Raw genomic sequence first — 26,178 nt, 5'->3', positions numbered from 1 at the left:
TTCCGTTCTTGCGCTTTTCCCTATCTCTCTTTAATAAAACATTTTGTTCTCGTTCGCTAAATATCATCTGATTATTTCTGAGCGAATGTTAACTGTGCAATTGCGTTCTCAAAGCATTTCTATGTTAAGTCATTTATTCGCGAGCTTATCCACCACGAATCATATGTCGATGACAGATTGCTTATCATTTAAACTTCAAATAATGAAGAAAACGAATGCGTTGGCGATGATCTTAATTGTTTTTCTGTTGTGAATTTCGATAAAATCGTCTAAGTCTTGTAATGTTCTCAATGTTCTTGTACAATGTTCTCTTTTTCTGTCATCAAAATACAAATTGAGCGACGCGCGACTAAACGCTTTCAAAATTTCGCTAGTAAATGTTGCAATGAATGGAAACAATAACGGCATCCATAATTTGAATGCGCTGCTGCTTCCAAGAGATGTTTGAGCGCCTTTGCATACACACTCACATATCAACTTGTACACATTGCTTTTCGGTTTGGTGGCAGTTCATGCGATGTGTGTTCTTGTTTCTTCTGCTCTTCTTTTTTTATTATTTGTTTATGGAGCACAACAAAATCAATACAGCGTAACGAAAATGGGCATAGTGCGGAGAGAGAGAGAGAGAGAAAAAAACACCAAACCATTTACCTAGCATATTATTCAAAGTGAAAAATAAGCAGCTAGCTCAAAAAGAGAACTCAAATGGAATACCACTTTATCATTGATCGAATGAATTTAATGTTGGAAATTTAGGCTAAATGGATCCGTTTTTTTGCTTTCTGCAGAACATACAATCGCATCAGAATGCGAGTGATGACGATACATTGAGAAAGAGAAACATAGCAATTACTTCGATCACAGAGGAAACATTTTGCATGCGATTCTCATTTTGAGTCATTATTTATTGATTTCACCTTGTATTTCACTTGTACGTTTTCAGCAGTTGTAACATTTAACGGCATTAAAGTACCGTCAATGCGCTGCATTGTTTTCGATCTTTTGAATTTGATTGCGTGAATTTTTCTACTAAAATACATTGAAACTGAAGAAACCGTGCATTTTCAACGCCAACTACAATTAAAAAAAAAAAAAACAATGCGGACATTTAATTGTTTCTTCAAAGATTGATCCGCTGTTACGAATGATTGGTGACTCGTCTTTTTTTTCTTGATTCCATTTTCAACAATCAAATGACGCGAATTGATGATAGACAATTACATTTTTCGACCATCATCGATGGAATTGTTTCATTTCAAATGAATTATTCCATTTTTTTTCGCATCATGTACGTACATGAGTTTCATTATATGATTATTATTTTTTTTTGTTTCGTAAATTTTATAGGTGGAAGAATATATAGGACCGAGCAGATGATAAATATTTGAATGCGGTTACAATGCGATTTGGATGGGAGCCATCGATTTGAATCGAACAAAAAACAGCTTCAAATAAGCTTAGAGAAAACGAAATGGATTACACATTTAAATTAATATCAGTGTTCGTCTTGGTGATATGTATTTATTTATGTGATGTGCGTGGCGACGAACAAACGTTGTGTCCACCGCAGAAGCTCATTTTACCATGTCGTTGTGCGCAAAAGTCTAACGAAATTCAATTATGGTACGTTATAATATGATATTCGATTTTATTTAATTTGTGTTTTTGTCCCAAATTCATGTGCATTCTTTGATATAGGTGTTCACACAGCGATTTACCTCGTGTTTTGAATGGCATGAAAGCAGCTGCCAAATTTATCGATCGCCCCATCGATGAGTTGATTTTAGAAAATAATCAATTGCCGTCGTTGCCAAGCCGATTTTTCTCGCCGTTACGCATTGTTCGGCTTATGCTACGAAATAATGGTGTTGAACGTTTGGCCACCGGATGGTTAAATGATTTGGAATCAAGTTTGGTGGAAATTTTCATAGTCGAACGTACACTACGCAGTTTACCATTCGATAGTTTGGTTGAGTGTAAAAAATTGCAGGCGGTCACAATTCAAAGCAATCATTTAAAACGGGCACCATCATTTATGGGACTATTCAATTTGCGATATATTAAAATTGAGGGCAGCGAACTGATGGAATTGCCACCGTATGGATTTGTTGAATTGCATTCATTAGAGAATGTTTACATTGGCAGTAGCCCAAAACTGAATCGTCTCGAAGCGGGAGTTTTTAAAAATTTGGATCTATTGAATACGCTAAATGTGAATGGCAATGGAATAAGTTGGATTCATTTGCGCGCATTCACCAATTTGCCGACAGTCAAAACGATCGACTTAAGTCGCAATGAAATTTCAGATGCTGGAATGATTGGTCGTGCAATTAAAGATCTTCCCAAACTTGAAATTTTAAAACTTGATCATAATTTTATATCAACATTGTCTGAAGGTACATTCGTTGATTTGGCGTACATAAAAGAATTGTACTTAAATGATAATTCAATTGCTGAAATTCATCATGGTGCATTCCATAAAACGCCAAGATTGAAATTGTTACATTTGGAAAATAACTTTTTGCGGCGTGTGCACCCGGAATCATTTTTACAAACATCGGGCAGTGGTGTTGAATATTTGCACTTGCAGTACAATGAAATTTCAAGCATAGATGAAGTAAAATCACTGTTGGACGCATTGCCGATGTTAAAATTCTTGGATTTGAGCTATAATAAGTTGGAAATCATTCCATTTGGATCGCTAAGAGGTCACGGATCATTGGAACAACTTTGCTTGGATCACAATTACATCAGCCGTATTGAACGTGATGCATTCATGGCAATGCCCGGTTTGCGTGAACTTCGATTGAAAAATAATAGTTTGACCGAGAATACACCGTTACCATTTTGGAATTTACCCGGTTTAAAAGGGTTGGATTTATCGGAGAATAAAATATCAATACTAAATGATACGCTGCTCATTGGTTTGCCGTCATTACGTCGACTCGATTTGAGTAACAATGAACTGATTGAAATTGATGCGCATAGTTTTACAAACAATTTATTTCTGGAAACAATCAACATTTCGATGAACAATTTGATTGAATTGCATCCGGCAACATTTCGAATTTTGAACCGTCTATTCGAAATTGATGCGAGTTACAATGAACTGAAAGAAATTATCCCGGGCCTACCGCGTATTGTCGAACGCATCAATGTTGAAGGAAATAAAATTACCATGTTACCAAGTACATCAACAAAATTACTCGATCTACCGAATTTGCGTATGCTTAACCTGGGCGCAAATTTACTGAATAAAATACCGAAAAATGCATTCAGCACATTGTATCAATTACGAAGTTTAAGTCTTGCACAAAATCGACTGCGTACGATAGACGAGCACAGTTTTGCCGGCCTAACCCGTTTGGAAACATTAAATTTACAAGATAATGGATTGGTTGCATTGCATGAGCGAGGATTTTCACCGATGAAAGATTTACGCGACTTGAGTGTCGAAGGTAATCGATTAGAGATTTTGCTTGAATGCATTTCGGAAAATGAACGATTGGAACGATTTGATGCGTCACGAAATAATATCATGGAAATAGCACCAAATACATTTGCCAGAGCTAGACAATTGCAAACACTTGATCTATCGCATAACGCTCTTAAGCAATTGCCACAAAGTTTGGCCACTTTAACCGAACTACGCGACGTTGATATTAGTTTCAATCGTTTGACAATGCTTCCCTTCGAAATTATAACAGCATGGCGTAAAATTGAAATACTCAAAGCGTCCGATAATAAAGTGACGGAATTGCCGAAAAACACATTCACCGATCTACCGAAATTACAGTATTTGGATTTGTCAAGCAATGAATTGAAAATCATTGATTCGGGATCGGTGAAAAATCTACCGGAATTGGAAGAACTTGTACTTGCTGATAATCAATTGGCCGAAATTGGTGAGCGGTCGTTTGAAGATTTACCAGATTTACAAGTAAGTCGCAAACTAACTTATTTCATTCACCAAAAAATCCATTTTACATTGTTACACGAACGATTATACAATTTTATTTTATTTTTCCATTTTTTGCAGGCATTGCATTTGCAAAACAATTTCCTTCGATACATTTCGCCAAAGAGTTTTTATCGCACAAATTCCATCGTATACTTAAATTTGTCGTACAATAATTTTGAAAATATGGAGCACATGGGTTTGAGTAGCGTTCGAAATTTGGAAGTTCTCGATTTGTCTGGAAATAAAGTGCGTCGCATCGCAACGAATCCATTGAGGAATTTAGATTGGCTGGTTGAGTTAAAAATGGACGACAATCATATTTGCAAAGTGCAAGGTGAACCATTTTCATCGATGCCCCGACTTAAAGTATTAACTATGCGAAATAATCGAATGGTGTCTGTCACAGAGCCAACGTTCAGGCATTTGCGAAGCAACCTAGCGGTTCTGGATTTGGACGGTGCGTGCATAATATATTTAATTTTTATTTAAACCAAACAAATAACATACATATTCTCCTATGTTCACCAATGTTTACAGGTAATCCATTAGAATGCAGTTGTAATATATTATGGTTGCGTGCATGGTATCAGGAAAGTAATTCATATCCGGGGCCAAGATGTCGAGATGGTAATTTGTTGACAGATATGCGTATTTCGAAGAGTGATTGCGATTCTTCGAACGATAGTCGAATGAATCAAGTGTTGCTAACAAACGAGCATGGTGATGTTTTCAAACGTCAACTCAATTTGGATGAATGTGACAATGAGCCGTACAGTGAAACCGAAAATATACCCGCATCACCAATTGAAAGTGAATATTTTTATGAACAATTTATTGATTATCCACTGAACGATTCAGCAACGGAACAAAGTGGTGATTTGCGTCAGCCCGATCCGAATTTATCTCCATTTAGTCGAAATATGACGCTGATTCGAAATGATACCGTTCTAAATTACGAGCAACATAAATTGCAACAATTGCATAATAAAAATAACAACGGCGGTTCTGCGTTCACATTTTTCGGTATGCCATTGCCGAGCTTAAGTAATCTATGGGGTGGCGGAAATACAGCAAGAAAATCAACATCACGTGCTGATATTGATGCGAATGGAAAATCACGTTTGAGACATTTTCGTCCTCGACCTGGTGAAATTGTTGAAAGTTTTCAATTTTCGAACAATATACATTTGCCGACCCCAGTACCACCTTCACTGTCACAACCACAGAAACCAACACCTCCAACGCTGAACGAAGATAAAGAGCCGACAAACATTCATCCACCGCCTCCGCCGCCAATTTTAAGCGGTGAATTTATACCGCCAAATTCAAATGGATATTATGCATATTCGGATCCAAGAGTCGAAAAAGGTGGATTTATTCCAATGTTGCCAGGTCGAAAGGGCTTCACGCCAATTCAAAATCCATACCCAAATGACACCGAAACGGATGATGTTCATGAAACCGTTAGCACCGAATTGAGGCCAAATGTTAATTTGGAATTTGATGATAGTTTCGATGATGTCACTGATAATAAATATCCGGTTCTTGTTCCGACTGTGAGTGCTGACCGACCAATTCAAAATACACCATCACAATCATTTAATGTTTCATCATTGAAAAAGGGTGAAATCACTGCACCGACAAAAAGTTCGAATGGCATATTATTAATACGATCAACTCCTTCGCCCATCACGTCTGCAATAATAACATCAACAACAACACGACGAACAGTTACGGAACTAAATGCCGATCGTAATTTACACGAAATCGATAGAAATGGTCTTGAAAATGAGCAAACTACAAATAATATTCAAAAAATTTATAATAATAGCAAAATTCCAAAAACATCGAATTTACTGTCGAATGGTGTCGCTTCGACCACGCCATATTATCCGATATTTATGACGAATTCAAGCGATATTATAAATTTATCAAAAAATCGGGCATCAGTAAATGGAACATCCGGAATTGCAGCAGGTAGTGCACTATCAGCACTTGTGGCACCTGGAGCTCAACAGGGCATTCACCGTACTGCTCCCGGACGATCAAGTATTACAAAAGTATTTAATAATACGAGTTTTGCGCCAACGTCAATTCCTCAAATGCAATCCACCACAATGATACCCACCTCGACACCAAGCACAAGCACTACAACCATCTCTACTAGCACCTCTTTTATGACGACAACAACGAAAACAACAAAAACAACAACAATTACGACAACAAAACATCCAATTGCACAAAAATTACCCACAGCCGAAGAGTATTTGCGAACAACATCGCAAGATAACAGTATCAGAGAGAATACAACACCAAACATTCATCCAAACAAAACACCAATAACAAATGATCTTGAAGATCAGGCGACACAATACAAGGGCGATATGAACTGGTATTACAGCAATTATAATCGTAGCACTTGGAAAGAGCCACAACTTGATCCAGGCCTATATCGATTTCGAACAAATTCGGGAACCAGCTATTCAACTGCATCACATTTTACCATTATAATGTTTACATTGATTTTAGCTAAAAAACTTTTAAACTAAGAACTTATGAATGATGTAACATAGAATCAAACCAAATAAATAAGACAAGAGTTTAGTAATGGAATTATCCTTTCACTGTATACCAATGTGTGCATTTTCAAAACAAATGGTTTGTATTTGAAAAAGAAGCTTTTGCCATCTCCATCTGAGGTTGGTGATGCCATCTATCAACGAACGGATGCATCAACTTTAACATGATGTGAACGAGTCTTAATATCAAACAACATACCATCTGAACCAAATGCGTAGTAGGAACATTTAATAAATGCTAATAAAAAAAAATTCAATATTCTATAAATGGATTTTAATTTAATGGTGTGTTCAATGTATTGCAGCATGTATTAGTCGTCCATTTCTCCCACTTTTATAGAAGTGCAAGCATGTAGTAAATTTTGATCGACATTAAAGCAGTGGTTTGACGTTTCAGTGTTCATTATTCACTTTCCAACGAAAATAAAAACTAACACGAAAATTTGACAGTCGCGCATCTCCCACATACATTGAAATGGACTCATTTTCAATGGTATGTTTGTGTTGGTGGCCGTAAATATAAAACATTGCACACTTGCACTTCAAAAGACTTTCAAGTTTGTTTTTGTTTTTTTCCCAAATATTTTTCTTCAGTTGAATCACTTCGATTTTGTGCACAAATATTTCACAAAAATAATCAATTGCACAAAAAGTCTGGAATCAGTGGGAGAGAAGCAGAAAAAAACAATCGCTTGCATGAATATCTAACATTGGGAAAAAAAAAATGTACGTAATGTGCGCTGCGTAAAAGACAAGCAAAAATATATGAAACTGAAAAGAAATCTTAAATTATTATTGTTATTATTATTGGTTTTTCGTGCGTAATTTGTGTGGAATATGCATTCTATGTGTGAAAGACGACAAATAACTACAGCAACAATACAGCACAGTAGTGATAGTAGTAGTATTTGTAATAGCAAAGACACCAACATTTTGTAATCCGAAAGAAATGATTTATGTGATTTGTAATCAGTGACGACGTGCGAAATTCACACCGATTTTTATCGCGCAAATCACATTTTTATCTATCTGGAATGTACAATTCAGTTGGAATGTTATTTTAAATAATCAGTTCACGTGACAACTAATTAAATCAAATAGTGTAATGTTTGCATGAGTAAAACATACTTTAATTACAGATCGGCGAGATGGATTTGGAGTCACCGCATATTGTCATACTGCAAGATTTGCGATTGCAAACATTCGATGGCATTCGTTTCGCATCATATCGCACAGCTTCTAAATTGCGTTACATTCAAAAATCAACAAATTGTAAGTACATATTGTGACTTGAATTTATTTATTACCACCCATATTTTTTATAAATTGATTTGGACATTTATTTTTGTGATGTTTATCTATGATTTTAGTGCATCTCGTTGATATTTGGAATGTAATTGAAGCTTTTCGTGAGAATGGATTGAATACGATGGAACCACAAAGTGAAGTGAGTGTGGCAAGACTGGAAACGTTAGTATCGTCGCTGTATCATAATTTGAATAAGCGATTGACAACCGTACAACAAGTTCCTGTTGATTCCAAAGCAAGTCTTCTCTTGAACTGGCTCATAGCCGCTTATTCACATGACAATTCCGGTAAAATGCGTGTGTTTTCCATAAAAGTTGCATTGGCCATTATGTGTGCGGGCAAATTAGTCGATAAGCTTCGATGTAAGTATTACCATATTTCCAATTTCAATTCAATGATCCAAACACATTTATTGAAAAAAATATATTCAATTATATTTTAGATATATTTTCACAAATATCCGATGGCGCTGGTCAACTGGTACACAATAAAATTGATTCTTTTTCGAGTATTTTAAATTAATTGTATTCGTTTCTTTTGTGATTCTCGCCTTAGGTACACAATAAACTAGGAGATTTTCTACGAGAAATTCTAGCTATACCAGCCGCTGTCTACGAATCACCTTCATTCAATTATAAAGACAGTTTGGAGTGTGAAATTTTTTCACCAGACGCTAGAGTATCGGTGAACGATTTCATAAGTGCACTAATATCTGAACCAGGACCCCCATGTTTAGTTTGGTTACCATTGTTACAACGCTTTTCAACGGTCGAATCGATTGTGCATCCAACCATTTGTTCGGCGTGTCATCGTGAAAACTTTATTGGTTTTCGATATCGATGCCAACGGTGTAATAACTACCAATTGTGTCAGGATTGTTTTTGGCATGGTCGAGTCTCACTTGGTCATCAAAATGACCATGAAGTAAAAGAGTACACAAATTATAAATCGCCAAGCAAACAAATTGGCTACACATTGCGCAAGAGTTTCCGTTGTGTACCAGAGAAACCAACGCAAGCGATACCAAGATTTCCGGAAAAACCGGAGAAAACATTGAATTTGTCACATATAGGTAATTACTTTGTCCATAAAAAAATCACCAAATTTCAATAATGCATCATAAATGTACGTTTTCATTTTTAAACTGTAGTGCCACCATCTCCATTGCCATCGCATAATGGATTTTCATTGGATGGATCTGGTGGCATGCTCATTCCGCCATTTGATCGAGGTAGCACATTGGATTCGCGCGGCACTTATGGCCGATCATTGGATAGCTCAGGACCAGGTAGCGGTGGAGTTTTGCATCATTATAATGTTGGTGGTAGTTCATCACTTCCACGATCGAGTACATCAAATGATGAAGAGCATCGATTAATTGCACGGTATGCAGCTCGATTGGCACAAGAGAGCCGAACACCGAATGCAACCAATGCAAATATTACGATGAATCCATTGAAAAATGATAAAAACTCACTTGGCGCCGATTCGTCACGTGCACAACGCGAATTAATTGCTCAATTGGAGGCTAAAAATAAAGAAATTATGCGTGAAATTCAACGGCTGCGACGTCAACAAGATGCCGAACAATTAACACAAGAAAGTCCAGCTTTAATGACAGAACTACGAGCACTGCGACAACGCAAGGGAGAGCTTGAAGGACATTTAGGCCAATTGCAAGATTCAAGGTGAATATTTGGATTTTTTTTTTTAATTTTAATATTTACTCAAAATGTTTAATGATAAATTGTTTTTGTTGTTCGGATCCAAAGGCGACAACTGATGGGACAATTGGAGAGTTTGATGAAAATGTTGAAAAATCAACAAACATCATCGAGTCCACGTTCGACGCCTAATAGCAGTCCAAGATCCGGCAAAAGTCCACCAATTCCGCCAGCACAACAACATTCAAACCAGAAACAGTCCGACACACAAAGCAATTCAACAATAAATCATCAATTGTCACAGCCACAAGGCACGGTTTAAGTTAATTGAATGAAGAGCCTAAATCGAATAGCCGCCGCTGCGTTTTTAATGAATTAATTCTGAACATTTTTTTCTGAACTAAAACATTTTCGATACATGCTAACAAATTTACTACGGTTCTACAATGTAGTAAAATAATCCAAAACATACACACTCTAACACTTCCCATCACCAAGTCGATTGACACACAAAACAAAAGCACACAAATTATTCCCGAATGTAAATAAGTCGCATTTTTGTTTTTTGCTTCTAGACATACCAAGAGATTTGTTTAGTACCGAATTGACAAAATGGAAACCATATTAAATATTAATGCATCACGTTTCCAATTGAAACATACAAACGTGACGATATTAGAAAAACATCACAAATAATTTCAAATTGTATTTATTCGAAAGACAAAACAAAAATTGAATGAGATTATCACATCGACGAGCTATAATCTAATAATTGAAGAAAACAAACAAAAAAAAAACTCGAAGATAAAAGTTTTTATAAATTATATTAACGATTTGTATAAATTAACGTGAGTTTATATAAGAATAATTAGAAACATTCCATTTAGTGAAAGAACGCATGCATATTGATGCGCTCACATCGCAAAATCTTCCACTTTTTTGTGAAGAAGACGTGATTAAAATTACCCCATACACATACAAGAATACAGCATGTGTTGATATTTCTATGAACGATTACAGCATAAAAACCGTGACCATAGTCATTGGACTATTTCAATGAAAACATAAAATAATATTGAAAATAATATAAATGTTCACATTTTCATGCAAATAGGCAATTTCCCAGTCAAAATAGAACTTCCATAACGTTTAGGTATACAAATTATTTGATTTATGCCATTTTTTATGTTCTTTGGTGTCTAATTGAAATGAAGAAAAAAAAACAATATTATACAGCATATTTAGTACAAATGATACATGCCGCTATTTAATAGAACATTCACCCAATGCAATCCATTTAAGATAGAGAGATACATTGACATTTATACACAAATTTTTGATTGAAAATAATCTCATCGATCACCGAATCATAATGTTAAAAACAAAAACAGCTTCTAAATTCGTTGATCAAGTTACAATGTTTATGCAGCTGAGATGCAGTTTTTAAATGCAACAACTTGCCAATTTACATCTTTTTTACATTCATCCGAATTTTGAAATTTTACAAAAATTTCTCCCAGATGAGTTGGAAACTTTTATATTTGTTTTGGGGAAAAATAGTATATATTTGACCTGTATTCAATCAAACAAATCTTGCCATTTCACCAGCCAATAAATAATATAACGTGAGCCGGTATATTGTTTTCAAATAATAACTCATTATTATTATTTTGTTTTGTTTTTTTTTTTTTTTCGTTGATAAATTTCTGGAAAGAAAGAAAACAATTGAAAAGTAAATGTAACTTCTATTTATAAAATTATTTATCGAAAAAGAATTATAATTGCTTGTTTCATGCAAATATACACAATATTATATATATATATATTATATGGTGAGCCTGTAATAGTTGAGAATAGTTTGTCTGGAATTTGCATTCGTTTCGGTTATTCTATGACAAAAGTTGATATTCCATAATTTTGAAGCATTTTATTGCTCATTTTTTTCGCGTGAAAATATTCTTGTGAGACTGGAAATTTGCACATCAAGAAAGATGATTCGAAATGGTGTATTGTTAACTAACACACACACACACACACATATATATACAAAAAGACTTACGAAAATCGAGACAGTTATTCTACATGTTTTTTTAGATGAAACTCTTGATACCAGTGGATTTAGACTAACTACGGCTTCGTTTTAACAGGATATTATCCTGATGGATATTTTTAACATTAATAAAATTAACGTCGCTTTGGTAATTTACATCACATCTCTAACATATATAATAATTCAAAAATATTTTTAAAATTGAAACTCTCATTCAGGCAGCATTTTTATGAAAAGACAATCCAAAATACATGGATTTAATGTCAGATGAATATACCATTAGTACTGAATAGCGAACAAAAAAACAACAACAACAATAAAAAGAAAGAAAATCAAAGACGAATTATACAATACTTACCTTAAAATTGAATGCGAACTAATAAAAATTATTATTATGAGAAAAATTAAAAACGTGTCATTTTATTCGTATTACTTATGTAAGATACGCCTCTAAGATAAAGGGGAAATATAGGTTCTGACGAGGATTCAGAGGAACGGATTTGAAAATTAGTCACAATGAAACTCTTTTACCCCTGTAGATTTTGCCGAAAAATTGTGATTCAACCCATTACGCGAAATACAAGACATCAACTTAGATTAGCTATGAGAAAAAAACAATCAATTAAATTAAAATTAATTCAAACATCTTTTGGACTTTCCTTTGGGTTGGTATATGAATATTTTTTTTTTTTTTTTTTTTTTTTTGATATATTATTTATTTTTTGGTAGTTTCAATAGTTTTAACTACGTTGAAAAATATTTTTTCTTATAATTAAGCACTATTCACACTTTAACTTGTATGATTTGAATTTATAAGCTTGAAAGACATATTATTATTTAATATTTAAAAATTAATACAACTTTTTTTAATTTCATATATTGTTTGAACAAAACTAGTAAAAATGTATGTAATTTGTATTAAAAAAAATAAAAATAAAAAATATAGAGATAATTTAAAAATGGCGCCATAGATGACTCTTTACCATTTTTGACGCATGCTCATTATCGAACTGTCAAAAGCAATCTTGCCATATGTCAATAGGACCGAGTATTACGCAGATTTTTGCGAAGTAGTATTAAAAATTGGTTCGATGAAAGTATTTGTGTGAGTGCATAAGCCATACTGTGTACTTAGTACAGTGAAAAAAAAAAGATTTTCGGTGTGTGTATGGAACATAATAATAACACGGAACGTTTATTTCTAAAACGACGACAAAACAATAGTAATAATCGAATACCAATGAAAGCAGCAGAGTAAACGAGAAAGACAACAAGGAATAGGAAAAAAAACATACAAAGCATCTTTGACTAAATAAAAACATATGAATATAATTATTTTTGGTATCAATCGTAATGTGACTAGTTTTATCAAGACTTCAAGTTAAATACTTGCATTTTATGACCATTGTGTAAATAGCTTTAATATTTTTTTGGGATTGGCATTACAATGGCGATTGAGTGAGGAAAAATAAATGTGTAAATTTAAAAAAAAGTGTAGTTACAATTACGTTTCTATTTTTCTTATGTATTTGAAATGTCACTCTGTGCATGAGAGCGTTGTACTGCTTGTTTCTATTTTGTTAAACTTAAATTGAATGGATACCAAAAATCGATTTATTCGATTGTCAATTGGAATGCAATTTTATTAATTTGTGGTTCCATAATTTTTCGCGTTGTTTTATAAGAGTTCAAACTATCAAAAGCGAACATGTTTACGAAAATGTTTCTGTAGAAAGGTGATTACGGATGGCGATAGACTAAGAAAATCGAAACAAAGGCCAAGTAAAAAAAAACACACCACCACATGAATTTCCCTTGTTGCAAACAAAACACACGCGTCGATAACATTTCACAAGTCAAGTTATTTGTATGTTTTGATTTATATGTCGTAGCAATATGTCTAAATGAATGCAAATAAAATATAAATATTTTCATTGTCACGCTCTCCAAAAACTGAGTCAATTTTTGTAATAGTGAAACACAAACGATGCGTCGACACATCGACTAAGCAATGATTGCAAGTGCTCGAAATATAAGTGTGTAATAATAAAGAAAGTGTTGAGTTTGTTTTTTTATTTCGTCTCAATGATCTTAGTTGTCGTAATGAGTATCGTCCTTAGTGTGGTTTATTTCGTTTATAAGAAAGAGTGACGATTAATTGTATTTGATAAATAAACAAAATAGTTGTCGACAGTGAATTGAGCACAGGTTCTGCTACTGTGGAATAGACAACATGGATTCCCATCAAAATAGTAGCATCGTGCATGTGGGCGATTACGAGTATAATACAAGAGACTTGATTGGGCACGGAGCCTTTGCCGTTGTTTTTAAAGGCCGTCAACGAAAGGTCTATATATTCTTCCAATATCAATTGATTTGATTATCGATTATAACTCATTTTAAAGCTTGAAACTAATGTACACATCGAAAAAAGAGTTTGAATTGCTCGCAATGTCATTGACACTTCATTAAGTCAGCGAAAAAATTAATAAGCAGGTTTACTGTTTTGTTTAATTTTTGCCACACAACTTAACTAAGCGAATAAATTAGTTTAAAACCGGTTTATTTATAAACACCAAGTGTTTATGATGACCATCATCTGTACTCTGAGTTTGATTGCAATTGATCACGAAATCAATTTTATTCACATCAATAATGATTCAATGACGTTTTCATACCTGTAATGGGGCCGGTTTTTTCTAACATTTCGATAGCCACCAAATAACTTGATAAAATTACGGTTTCAAGCGTTAAAATGTAAAATAAATGTTAATCAATAAAAAAATATATTTATAAACATTTTGTTGATGATTTATTATTAAAAATAAAAATTATCCGTTGTCATTGCAGCCGCCACATAAAGTTGTTGCAATAAAGAGTATCACCAAGAAGAATATCGCAAAATCTCAAACATTATTAACAAAGGAAATAAAGATATTGAAAGAATTGACCGCATTACAACATGAAAACGTTGTCAAGCTATATGATTGTAAAGAGACACCGACATCCGTGTCGCTCGTCATGGAGGTAAGTGCTATTTTAATACTCGCTTACGCAACAAATCGAATACAATTTTCACACCAACTCTGTTCCATTTCAAAAAAAATACAATCTCGGATACACAATTTGATAGAATCACATTTATTGCATTCACCATTTTCAATGAAATTCAGCAAAGGGAATGAAATAATATACATTTATTATTCTGCATACTGCATACCACCAATTTATTTCTATGTTTTGTTCATTTTTCAACAATCAATCGATTCAATCGTCTCAATCCCAGCCAGTGTTGTATTTATAATACAATTGTTTAAAAGAAAAAAAGAAATAGCATAAAGTGTATTCCATATTTACTTAATATTATGCAAACAATTTGGTTTTCAAGCTCCTACATCGTAATCAATGTTTTTCTACTTTATATATAGTAAATATATATATATATATATAAATTAACTTAATCTTACATACAAGAGTCATTTATTTGCTCAAAAATTGTTCAAGAGACCAATTACATGCATATGTCATTATGGTCTTGAATTTCAAAGCGTTCAAGAAAATTTAGCGTGTTTAATATGGAATTGAATAAGTTTTAAACTTTGTTCAATGGAATTTCTTCATGAGGTTGTACTCGATCTTCAGTTTCAGCTCGATTATGTTGCCGTCGGCAACATTTCGTCTTAATGCCACAACAGTCGAGACGACAACAGACGCCAATCAACAGTGCAACTACTGTAACCGCAATAAGACCTATGACACAAAAATAAAGTCATTTTCAATGTTAGACGAATTGAATATTAAATTCAAAAAAAAAAAAAACCGATTCACATAAAAACTCACCGATTAAAAGCATATAGATAATGTGCTGTGGTACATCGACTTTGGCTTGTGTAGCATCTTCACTTTTTATCGTTGATTCAGTGCTATTTATAGTCTTTTCAGTTCTGGTTTCATTTTGTGAAATGATACTCATCTGTTGTCCGGATAATGGGCCCACTGGATCAATAACAGCTAAATTATTTGTCACATTTTTCGTCGATGATATTGGTTTTTGTGTTGTCGGCTTTTGTTGGTTCGGCTTCGGTGGTATTTTCTCTCGTTCATCATGCAATTCTATTCAAGTGAACGAAACAAAAGAAAAAATACATTAATAAGACCCAAATGAACGATGGCATTTTGAATGTATAGCATTACCATCAGTATCGGTTGAAGAAAGTGTCGACTGGCCATATTTTATGATACTTTCATCGAATTCTGATCCGGTCAAAAGCAGTAAACAACTGACATCATATGGTTCCGATGTCAAATGTACGATATCAATACTGTCTAGTTGTTTACACAACTCGGGAAATACATCTCGTGGCAGTGTTGCAAAATTTAAAACACGCAAATTGACAAGATATTTAAATGCTTTAACATTCAAAAACTGAAAGAAAATTTATAATTTAAAATACATGACATGATTCAAATTCGGAATAGATTGTATACCGTATCGAATGGATTGTTATCCAAATCCAAAACCACCAAAGATGATAAGTTTTGGAAAATATTCTCTGATAATTGTGTTATGCTACAGTTGGCCAAATTCAACGTTTTCAATTTTTGAATAATCGGTACATTCGGTGCAATCACATGTTGGTTGTCCTTTAAATTTAAGGTGGCCAATTTATTGGCCTTTGAAAATTCATTGCCCTGCAATGGCTTCAGAGCGTTTGATGATAAATCGAGATAATGTAAGCCTGGTAACTTTGCAAAATCCTAAAAAATACAAATACCATGTTTTAGTAATATTGTTCTTAAAAAAAAAATGACGAAACATTTCAATCACTCACTTCAGTATTGATGATTGTTTCAATTTGATTGTTATTCAAATCTAATCGTTGTAGTTGACGGCAATTGATCAGATCACTGACATTAAGCGTTGTTAATAAATTATGACTTAAATTGAGTTGATTGGTATTGTTTGGGAGATTTTTTGGTACTTCTACTAAATTTTGTTGGGAACAATCCACAATACCAAATGTATCTGAACATTTGCAACTTTTTGGGCATGCCGATTCAATTGGTTCTGGAAATGAAAAAAAAACCCATCGTGAATTTCGTCGAATAACGACGTATAGATTGTTTTAATACCTTGTGTTGTGCTTGTTTCATATGTTGTTTGTACTGGTGTTGTGACAATGGTCGAAACGGTGGTAAATTCTGTTATAGATTCGGTTATTTGAATTGGATTCGGCTCAGCCGACGATATTTCACTCAAGCTAGGAGGTATTGATGATGGTGTTGATAATGATGAAGATGTGTCTAATCTATTTGTCATCGAAGTATCTCCACTGCCTTCAATTTCATCTGCATAGTAATCGTCGTCCGTCTGTTCATCGCTTTGACAACTAAATTTGAGACAGGCACGAGATTAATTAGATTAAATTGTAGCATATTCATAATTAAAATTAGCATTTAAGTAACATTCTTGTCTATATGTTTGTCATAAAACAAATTGCTATATATGTTCACAACAAATTGAACTAATTGACATCGTAGCGAAAATCAAAGCCTACTTTTCAGCATCGATTTTGTTGTTGATTTTTTTTTCGTCTCATGAAATCATTCCGATTACGTCGCAGTAATAATGGCCGTTGTCCATAATTACCATAATATTTTCCGAAGCATAAATAAAGCGCAACAAAATTGCATCATTAAATCAATGTAATAATATTGGTTTTTTTTTTTCTTTGAACAAAATGTATATTAAGCTTGTACATTACGATATTCAATTCACCGACCAATTTGATTGATATACTTTTATGCACAACAGCATGCACACGATAAGAGATTTCTCATGAATTATTTACCTTTTTTATGCGAAACGTAAAACTTGTAAAATTTAATATACAAAAAGAGAGAGAGGTGCACACACAAGTTATAAGCACATTTATTTTGAATCTGTCGAATGATTAACCATCGATGGATTTCATAGAGGCAAACCACATTTCGATGAGATCGTTAATTATTGTAATCAAAGCAATTACGAAATTATTACGTATTGACGAACGTCATTGTGTTATCAAGCGCAATATGAAATGCGGAATTTTTGGATCATATATAGAGGTGGACAGGTGGTAAATTGTTCAATTGAAATACATACTAATCGCCATTCATGTTATCAAAATTTAATATCGATGATTGCAAAATATCAAACCGAAATGACAATGAAATAATAATGTGAGAAGAGAGAGAATAAAATGTATTAAGTGAATGATTAGGTTTGTGATTTGTTATTTGCACGTTTTTATTTACCTTATTTTGAGTACACACAGCAACAAGATGATTAATATACAACGCCTATTCATGTTAATATGTGCGATGATTAAATTTATGGAACAAATATACTAAATACCCAATTGATTGGTCGATGACAGCATGCATTGAACGAAGTCGTTGCTGCAAGCAGTGGCTAGGAATCGGGTGATCGGTTTCGATTTCGATCTTATCGCCTTATTGTCGAATTTCACCTTTGTACATTAGCCGGACTTTAAACACATGCACACATAATTGTCGATTTTGAATTTTATGTATATATCTATCACAACTCTCTCTCACACACAATATTCGAGGCTACTACAATGTTTTTATTATTTGATAATTTATGTATAAGTTTTTATTTGACTATTATTCACTGGCTGTTCACATTGATTTGTGCGAAAATGATTTAAACGTGCGATTTTGTTCATTTCATTATTGTCGTTAATGATAAATCTGTATCATTTAACGACACACAGTAACAACAACAACAAAAGGAATGGCCGGTTTTGAATCGTTCACGCATTGATTTTCAAATACACATTGATTTACCAATGAACTGACGATTTTAACCCACTGACAACTCTGCCCCCATGCATCGAATACCGCATTATCGTTACGCTGCCAATCTGAAAATAACACTATCATTAGTTCAAATATCAAATCGATATTTTTCGTTCTGATTCATTCAGCTATTTATTATGCTTAGGATGCTTATCTTATCGCTATAGCACTTTTTTTCTTTGATTAATTTCGGCGTGAGTCGGTGAGCTTTATGTCAGATGACCAATTTACTATATTGTGTTGTTATTCTCTATTTTCAAATAAAATCGCATTCTGTTGTGACGTTCGATTTTTCTGTGCGTGCGTACAATATTTTCATTAAATCACAATCTGATAACAATCTCAAATAAATTAGAAAATCGATTCGTTCACGCCTGCCAAAAATTATTTGAGCAAAATTGAGATAGAATAATCACTAAAGGAACGTTGATTTGCCAATGAAGTAGATGCGTGCCCCATTATCGATTTGTAGTCATCAAATTATATGTACTATTATGGTTTTTCAATTACAATCTTATATATATTAAATTTATATGCTCGTTTATAGTTAGCAACAGAGCATACGACATTCATTTATTGCCAGTGTGCTTTTTTGCGATAACTATTTTCACTGAGTCACTACATGAATTTACTTGGTTAAATTTATGCCGAATTTTACCGGGGCAACGACAAAGCCGGTTTACACGTTTTTAAGTATATCACCGAGCAAGAGATACAGACTTATATATGTATGAATGTCAAGCACAATCATTGTTTCATTGTATTGTTTTCACTTATTTATTCATTAAATGGTCAAAAGGTTTCTTCTCGTGAAGCAATTAGCTATGATTGAGTACCGCCATCGTTGATTCAAAAAAAAAATTATAGATTCAAATATAAACGTTGTATGTTTCATGAACAATGATGGAAGTTCCGAAGTGAATAACAAAGTTTGTTTAATCCCCAATAAATCTGTATCACAAAATGTGCTAACGAACTTCGGATGCAATCGATGAATTATCAATGTGATTAATAAGAAAGAGCTGAAACACAACGTAAAAAGAGTCACACATGCACATAGATAATAAAAGAGCAATTATGGATTTCTAGTAGCGCAATGAAAATTTCATTTGCATATGTGCACAGTTTTTGATAGTTTTTTTTTGTTGTTGTTGCTTAGTTATAAATGACGGGCTTAGCAATAACTTATGTGGACGATACTAGTGTTCGCAGTGATTAGCGATTAACTGAGGTCAAAGACTCTATCTTCACAGAGTTAACGAACAATGTAAAACAAAGATAAGGCCCACTTTAACTGATCAAATAACTGAACACAATTTAATTATAATTATTTCAAAAGAAGAAGAAGAAAAAACAATAATCAAAATAACATTGGTCGCTTGAAAAAAATGACTCAATTCCATTTGTACATTGATTAACTTCGAATTATGATGCAAAATACATTTATTCAAACATTGCGTTTATTTCAAACTTTGAACTTGAATGTGACGATATATCATGACCGAATTATGTGTGAATGTTTCGCGAACAACAATAACAAATTGGGTAATATTCTCTTTTTGCCTACTTTCATTTTCTCGGTTCGGGACAAGCAAAAAAAAAAAAAAAGAAACGAAACACAGCGCATACATTCAGGTTTATTTAACACAAAACTTTCATGAAGGTTTTTTTTCACTTGAAATCTCCTGCCAAATTGACCGTTTATTGAACAAAATATACACATAAATGTTTCTCAATCAATATTTTTGTTTCTCCCCGCATTGCTTTTAACTGAACATTTAGCAATAGCAACCAACAACGGATATATTACTGATACACTCTTGCTACGCACTGGAATTGTATTTACCGAATTTAAAAAAAATGAATCGGTTATAATTAGTACCGTTGCCAATCGTAATTCATAGAAAAAGTGTGAAATTTCATTGCATTGTTGCGGTTATTTCATGCGTTTATATGCAAAATAAAATGTTACGATTGAAGAATTCAATGGAAAAAGAATCTTAGTCGAATTGAATGTATCGAATAGGATGGAAAGAACATTTTTAACGAAATACGGTACTATTTTTTTTATTGTTGTTTGTTGAATGAAAAATAAAATGCAAAAAATACTTCTTTCACACACTGACTTAACAAAATTACTATTTCAAATGTAGAGAGCACACTAATGAGTGAACCGTTCACAAAATTTTATGTAAGAGACAGAAAATAGGAATGACGTTTCTGCGTCAAATTCAGTGAAAGAGATGTGAGCAAGTGTGAGTGTTTTGGTGCATTTTGTTTATGGTTTTAACTGTTCGACAAAACTGTGTTGGTGAGTTGTTGTTCAATATATTGTACAATGCTGCGAACGACGTTATGAGCATGTTCACGTACACACGGAACCAAAGTCGAAGCGATTTTACTACACCACAAATACACTCAAACACTCGACAGATATATTAGGTCTTCGTGTGTGTTTTTTTGCGTATTGGTACGAAAACATCGTGAACATGCATACTACTGTGCTGTCCCAATAATCGATTCATATCACCTCATATTTACGCACACTAAAAATTAAAACCTCTTGAACTATTTTATGCTATAATTTTGTCTTGTCATTGACATGAAAAAAAAATCAAACATCATCATGTATACAAAAATAAAATCAGATGTATAAAATGACATTTTTCACATTCGGAAATGTTTACGAAGGCCTATAGAATTAACAACGACTATTCGTGTTTATGCGGAAGTTTTATTCGTTACAATAACAAATTGAATACAAAAAAAATGAGCTGTTTACAAATATATTTTTAACTGTTAACAAAATGGATTTTATCAACGATTATGCATTGATATCCTTTCAAATCTGAGTACTGAGTTGTATAAAATACAAAAACTCACCTTAAAATTTCGTAATTTGAAACTTTCATAAAATATATCTCTTTAATTAACGTTGACCCATCCTTGTTTTGAAATTTAAGTGGTCTTTTTGGTGCACGATAGATTCGATTAATTCATGATCTGTGTGAGCGTTAAATATACAAATATTTGAAGTCATTATCAACGGATATTTTGCATTTAATATTCAATTGAATTATAACCCAGCACATCTTTCGCAACCATGTATAAAGACATATTATGACTTCCTCCACAATCGTTTCGTTTGTATCATATCAATTCCAAAGTTGAAAGCATTACAATATTTATAAATATCTGTTGTCATTCATTCTATTTGAAATGTGATAAAGCAATTGAATGATATTTTAAACAATATATGTGTCTCTTTTATTTTCTCTATCTCTGTCAACATCATTATAGTATTGCAATGGAGGTGACTTGGCCGATTACCTTACTGCGAAGGGCACGCTTAGCGAAGACACAATTCGACTGTTTTTACGTCAACTCGGTAACTTTAATGTTTTTACATTGACATTTATGCGACATTATAATGACTAAATTTAAAAGAAAACAATTTTTTTATGGTTCTTTTGTTATGTAGCTGGAGCAATGGAGGCACTTCACAACAAGGGAATTATACATCGTGACTTAAAACCGCAAAATATTTTATTAGCTCATAATTGTGGCAAAACGTTACCAGCACCGTCAAAAATTGTTTTGAAAATTGCCGACTTTGGGTTTGCGCGATTTTTACAAGATGGAAATATGGCAGCTACACTTTGTGGATCTCCTATGTATATGGTATGTGTATGAATTCAAATAAATAAAAGAAAAACTCTATCTGCATAATTCTAACGCATGCGATTCCATTTCAGGCACCAGAAGTAATAATGTCACTTCATTACGATAACAAAGCCGATTTATGGTCCGTTGGAACAATTATTTTCCAATGTTTAACCGGAAAAGCACCATTTCAAGCACACACCCCACAGGAGCTTAAAATGTTCTACGAAAAAACTCCAAATCTTGCACCAAAGTAAGATCGGTTTTTTTTCTTAATGTTTTATTCAAGTGGCAAAAATAATGTTCATAAATTTATTCGATTTTCATTAGGATTCCATTGGGAACATCACCCGAATTAAGCAATTTATTAATGGGACTGCTAAAAAGAAATGCCGCCGATCGCATATCGTTTGAAGATTATTTCAATCATCCGTTTATGAATAAAATTCAATCGCAAACAACACAACCTCCAATAGAACAAACAGCGTTCATGGCTGGCGAAACATTCACGCCTCCCAAAACACCAAGTCCTATTCAAATGAAAACTCTAGGTAATTCAAATTTTAATCATTCTTAAATCTCTGTCATTTCACTTATTTTTTTTTCTTTCTCATTTTTGACTTTTTAAACAGTTGCGACCGAAGATTCCAATATAACAATTGCTGAAAATGACACACACAGCGAATCAAGTAGTCCCGAGAATACAAATTCGGATGATTTTGTTCTAGTTCCAAATAATTTGCCCACAGATGCAACAATACTAAACTATGAACGGAAGTAAGTGAATTTCGTCGAGAAAAATTTTCATTTTTAATTCGTCACAAAAAAAAATTGGTGAAATAAACAAAAAAATGTTAATGTTATCGTTCAATTGATTAAATTTTGTAGCCAAAATACCAGAGTACAGACAACAGTGCAACAATCACCGGATAATGCAAAAAGAATTTCGCCCACATGGACTACAGCCGATGCACAGTCTAGACCTAGCAGTTTGAAAATATCCGAACCGAAACCGGTGCCATTACCATCAAGTGTGCGACGTGCAATCAAGCCGGCATCATCGTTGCCACAAAAGAGTAGTTCGAATGCAATACCACGTTCGCAACCGATTAGCATGAAACGTTCCGATCAACGTAATAGCAACGATCCAAATAATGTGAATAGTGCAGCGGCAACAGCACCATCAGCCATAAACATTAGCTCAATATCACCGCCAGCCGTTCAGTTTGCCATTGGTTCACCACCACCATTGGGCAGTCGTCGGTCAGCATCTGGCGGCTCATTGTCTGAATCACCTCCGGTTGCACCATACCTATGGCAAATTAGTCCAACCACACAACAATCGCCACCAATCAGACAATCATCATCTACGCAGCTATTGCAACAAGGTATATTTTTAATTCGTTGCCCAAACGATTGTCATGACATCAATTTAGTATTATTCTCTTGAAATCCACATCAAATTTGTTTTTATTTAAATAAACAGGTGAAATATCTCGACATTTAGCTAGTGAGGCCTTAGCAGATCATGCTTTTCAATGTGCCACAGGCATGTGGAATGTTCCGTGCACGTTCAATGCACCAGATTTACCAGTTGAAACTCTCCTAGATCGTACTCATAACGAAACATTGGCTAAATTGAACTTTGTCATTGCGCTTTGTGATTGCATTGTTGAAGTGGCCGATGCTAAATGCGCACCACTTTCAGCACTCATGTCAGCTGAAGCGGCTCCGATTGCTCCACATGCACCCGAAAATTGCAAACGGTCCGAACGTTTAGTTTTATTAGTAAGGTGAGCTGCGATCATTTCATTCTATTTCGCTCATTGGCATTCTGATAAAATTTAACAAAAATAAAAAAATAATGTCATTTCAGAGCACTGCAATTGTTATCATCTGGTTTGAATTTAGCCATTAAACAAATAACTGATGGTAATCTAAAGCCTTCCGACAATGTGAAGAATGGTGAGTAATTGATTTTCATTCTCAAAATACGTTTTTCTCACAAAGACTCTCTCAGAATGAGTAAATCAATAAAAATGTAATATATTTCCGATTTTAGTAATCACATCAATGAACTCAAAGTATAAAATGATTTTAATGGAATCGAAAAAATTGAATGGATCTGGTTTGCTGCAAAAAGCGAGTGCGAACAATATCACCGCCGATAAAATTCTTTATGAATATGCGATTCAAATGGTCAGTGAAATATGCAAAGAAACTTATAAAATGTTCGCCTTACAAATTGTGGTGTTCAATTGATAACCCGTATTTTGAATTCGAATTTCAGTGTCAATCAGCTGCGTTAGATGAATTGTTTGGCAAGCCTGGCGTTTGCTTTCCACGATATCAGACGGCGCAAATTCTTTTCCATTCATTGGCTCAACAAACAGATCATCCGCAAGATAAAAACATTTTAGGAAAATGTAAGTCCATTTTTATAAAATTAAAAAAAAAATGAATTTCATAAATAAATTTTATCGATTTGTAGATAAAGAGGCAGTCGAAAAGCGTTTGTTTGTCTTACAAAAACAAGGGCACAACATTTACACCAAAACGAATGATTTTTTCACGTAAAAACCAACAAATCGAAACAAATTTTTCAGCGAATGAGGTAAGTAGACGACGTTATCAGTACGGAAATTGTCATTAATTGTCGAAAATCATTTTTTTACTCATTTTAGAAAAGTACGCAGAGTGAGCGCACTCAGACTAAACAACACGGATATATTCCATACCCCCATATATTTATATGAATGAAAAGAAAAATAAAATACATTTAATAGTGGGTTGTATGCATGCAAATGCGCCAACCACGTTAACATTATTTAATGATTATTCTATGTAATACACACTCTAGTAAAAAAAAATCATATTGTATATGCTTAAAAGCGCGGATGCGCTCGCGCAATTGTTAATATGTCTGTATCATCAGTCAAATGCAACTATTTCGGCTATTCAAACCAAAAGCATATAATTATATGTTTTATTTCGCTTCATTAATTCTCAATCAAATGATTTGGCTCTAAATTTAGAAATTTACACGTGAATTACATAGAATCAAATTGCATCTAATTATCAAAGAAATCATTTTTTTAAATTATTTTTTGCAACAAAGAAATGTAAATGAAAGTAATAAATAAAATTATATCGACACCGAAACATTTAATTTATTTCTATTTTATTTCTCATACGCTCTTTATTTTCCGTCATAATTGGTGATTTTTCAATCAAATTCTACTGCATGTCGAAGGTGACTCACCAGTAAAAATCCCTAGGGGGATATTGCGTGTATATAGTCGTAATTTATTGACAAATATTTGCGACACATTGGTTTATATTCGTATACGAATATGAAACCACTTTTTTCAAATATGCCACCAATATTTATTTATTTTCCAAGTATATTCCAATATATTATACAAAATACTCTTGTAAATACTAGAGTACAAGTACTTGCTAGAGTACAAATTGTAAAAATATATATTACCGAAAAAATGTTTTTTTCTTGATTTGTATAATTAAAAAAAATGTTTTATTTTATTTTTTTATTTTTTTATTTTTTATACCGGACTGTTTAAAATTTATTTATGAAACACCAAAAAAACGATTATTTAAAATGTGTACAGCCAAAATTCAAATAAAAAATTGTGAAATTCAATGAAATCTTACAAGCTGTAGGCTTATTACAAAATGCTTGTGTTAAAATTGAAAATCAAATTTCAAAATGCTTGAAATCAAGTCCATTTTTTGGAGAATTAAAATAAACAGTGCTATAATATCTCCTTTAATGTTCAATTTCGACGTTAGCAGCTGTTAGTTTTCACTATTTAAACAATTTGGACATATTTGGAATATTTATTGAATTTTACTCCTGAAACTTAATTTTCTGCCAAAAAAATGATCTAGACGAAATTTCATGACAATTGGTCGATAAATGAACATAGCTCAAATTTCACATTTTTACAAAAATCAGGAAAAAAATGAAGTTTGTCGATAATTTGTCATATTCAAATTTTTTATTTTTAATCCGATCGTCGTGAAACTTTGGGAAACTTAATTTTCTGCCAAAAAAATGATCTAGACAAA

General features: G+C 33.3%; 4 protein-coding genes across 4 annotated transcripts; 3 read left to right on the top strand and 1 right to left on the bottom strand.

Moving 5' to 3' along the window:
- The first annotated feature begins 1,471 nt into the window (after positions 1–1,471).
- On the top strand, positions 1,472–6,510 carry LOC116336720 (protein artichoke). The gene is made up of 4 exons (XM_031760785.1): positions 1,472–1,623; positions 1,699–3,940; positions 4,040–4,418; positions 4,499–6,510. Exons 1-4 carry the CDS (start codon positions 1,472–1,474, stop codon positions 6,508–6,510), a joined length of 4,785 nt encoding a protein of 1,594 aa, XP_031616645.1.
- A 525-nt stretch (positions 6,511–7,035) lies between these two features.
- LOC116352553 (dystrobrevin beta) lies at positions 7,036–10,208 on the top strand. Its single transcript, XM_031785248.1, has 7 exons — positions 7,036–7,266; positions 7,680–7,812; positions 7,911–8,210; positions 8,291–8,328; positions 8,404–8,920; positions 8,999–9,536; positions 9,621–10,208. Exons 2-7 carry the CDS (start codon positions 7,689–7,691, stop codon positions 9,832–9,834), a joined length of 1,731 nt encoding a protein of 576 aa, XP_031641108.1. The 5' UTR covers positions 7,036–7,266; positions 7,680–7,688; the 3' UTR covers positions 9,835–10,208.
- Positions 10,209–12,637: 2,429 nt separating this feature from the next.
- LOC116352002 (serine/threonine-protein kinase unc-51) lies at positions 12,638–25,258 on the top strand. Its single transcript, XM_031784175.1, has 14 exons — positions 12,638–13,909; positions 14,413–14,589; positions 21,727–21,814; positions 21,908–22,107; positions 22,182–22,342; positions 22,420–22,640; positions 22,722–22,866; positions 22,978–23,477; positions 23,576–23,882; positions 23,966–24,054; positions 24,152–24,288; positions 24,380–24,515; positions 24,581–24,703; positions 24,774–25,258. Exons 1-13 carry the CDS (start codon positions 13,796–13,798, stop codon positions 24,664–24,666), a joined length of 2,361 nt encoding a protein of 786 aa, XP_031640035.1. The 5' UTR covers positions 12,638–13,795; the 3' UTR covers positions 24,667–24,703; positions 24,774–25,258.
- Positions 15,015–18,408, bottom strand: LOC116352003 (peroxidasin homolog). Its single transcript, XM_031784176.1, has 7 exons — positions 17,860–18,408; positions 16,696–16,952; positions 16,395–16,630; positions 16,051–16,320; positions 15,757–15,988; positions 15,403–15,675; positions 15,015–15,312 (listed from the first exon to the last, which is right to left on the bottom strand). Exons 1-7 carry the CDS (start codon positions 17,910–17,912, stop codon positions 15,155–15,157), a joined length of 1,479 nt encoding a protein of 492 aa, XP_031640036.1. The 5' UTR covers positions 17,913–18,408; the 3' UTR covers positions 15,015–15,154.
- Positions 25,259–26,178: the final 920 nt, after the last annotated feature.

This window comes from Contarinia nasturtii, unplaced genomic scaffold, assembly GCF_009176525.2.
Source record: "Contarinia nasturtii isolate CC-2019 unplaced genomic scaffold, AAFC_CNas_1.1 Cnas_scaffold_187, whole genome shotgun sequence".
NCBI classification, from domain to species: Eukaryota; Metazoa; Arthropoda; class Insecta; order Diptera; family Cecidomyiidae; genus Contarinia; species Contarinia nasturtii.
Note: the sequence above shows the minus strand (reverse complement) of the source record. Positions and strands in the feature narration are given on the sequence as shown.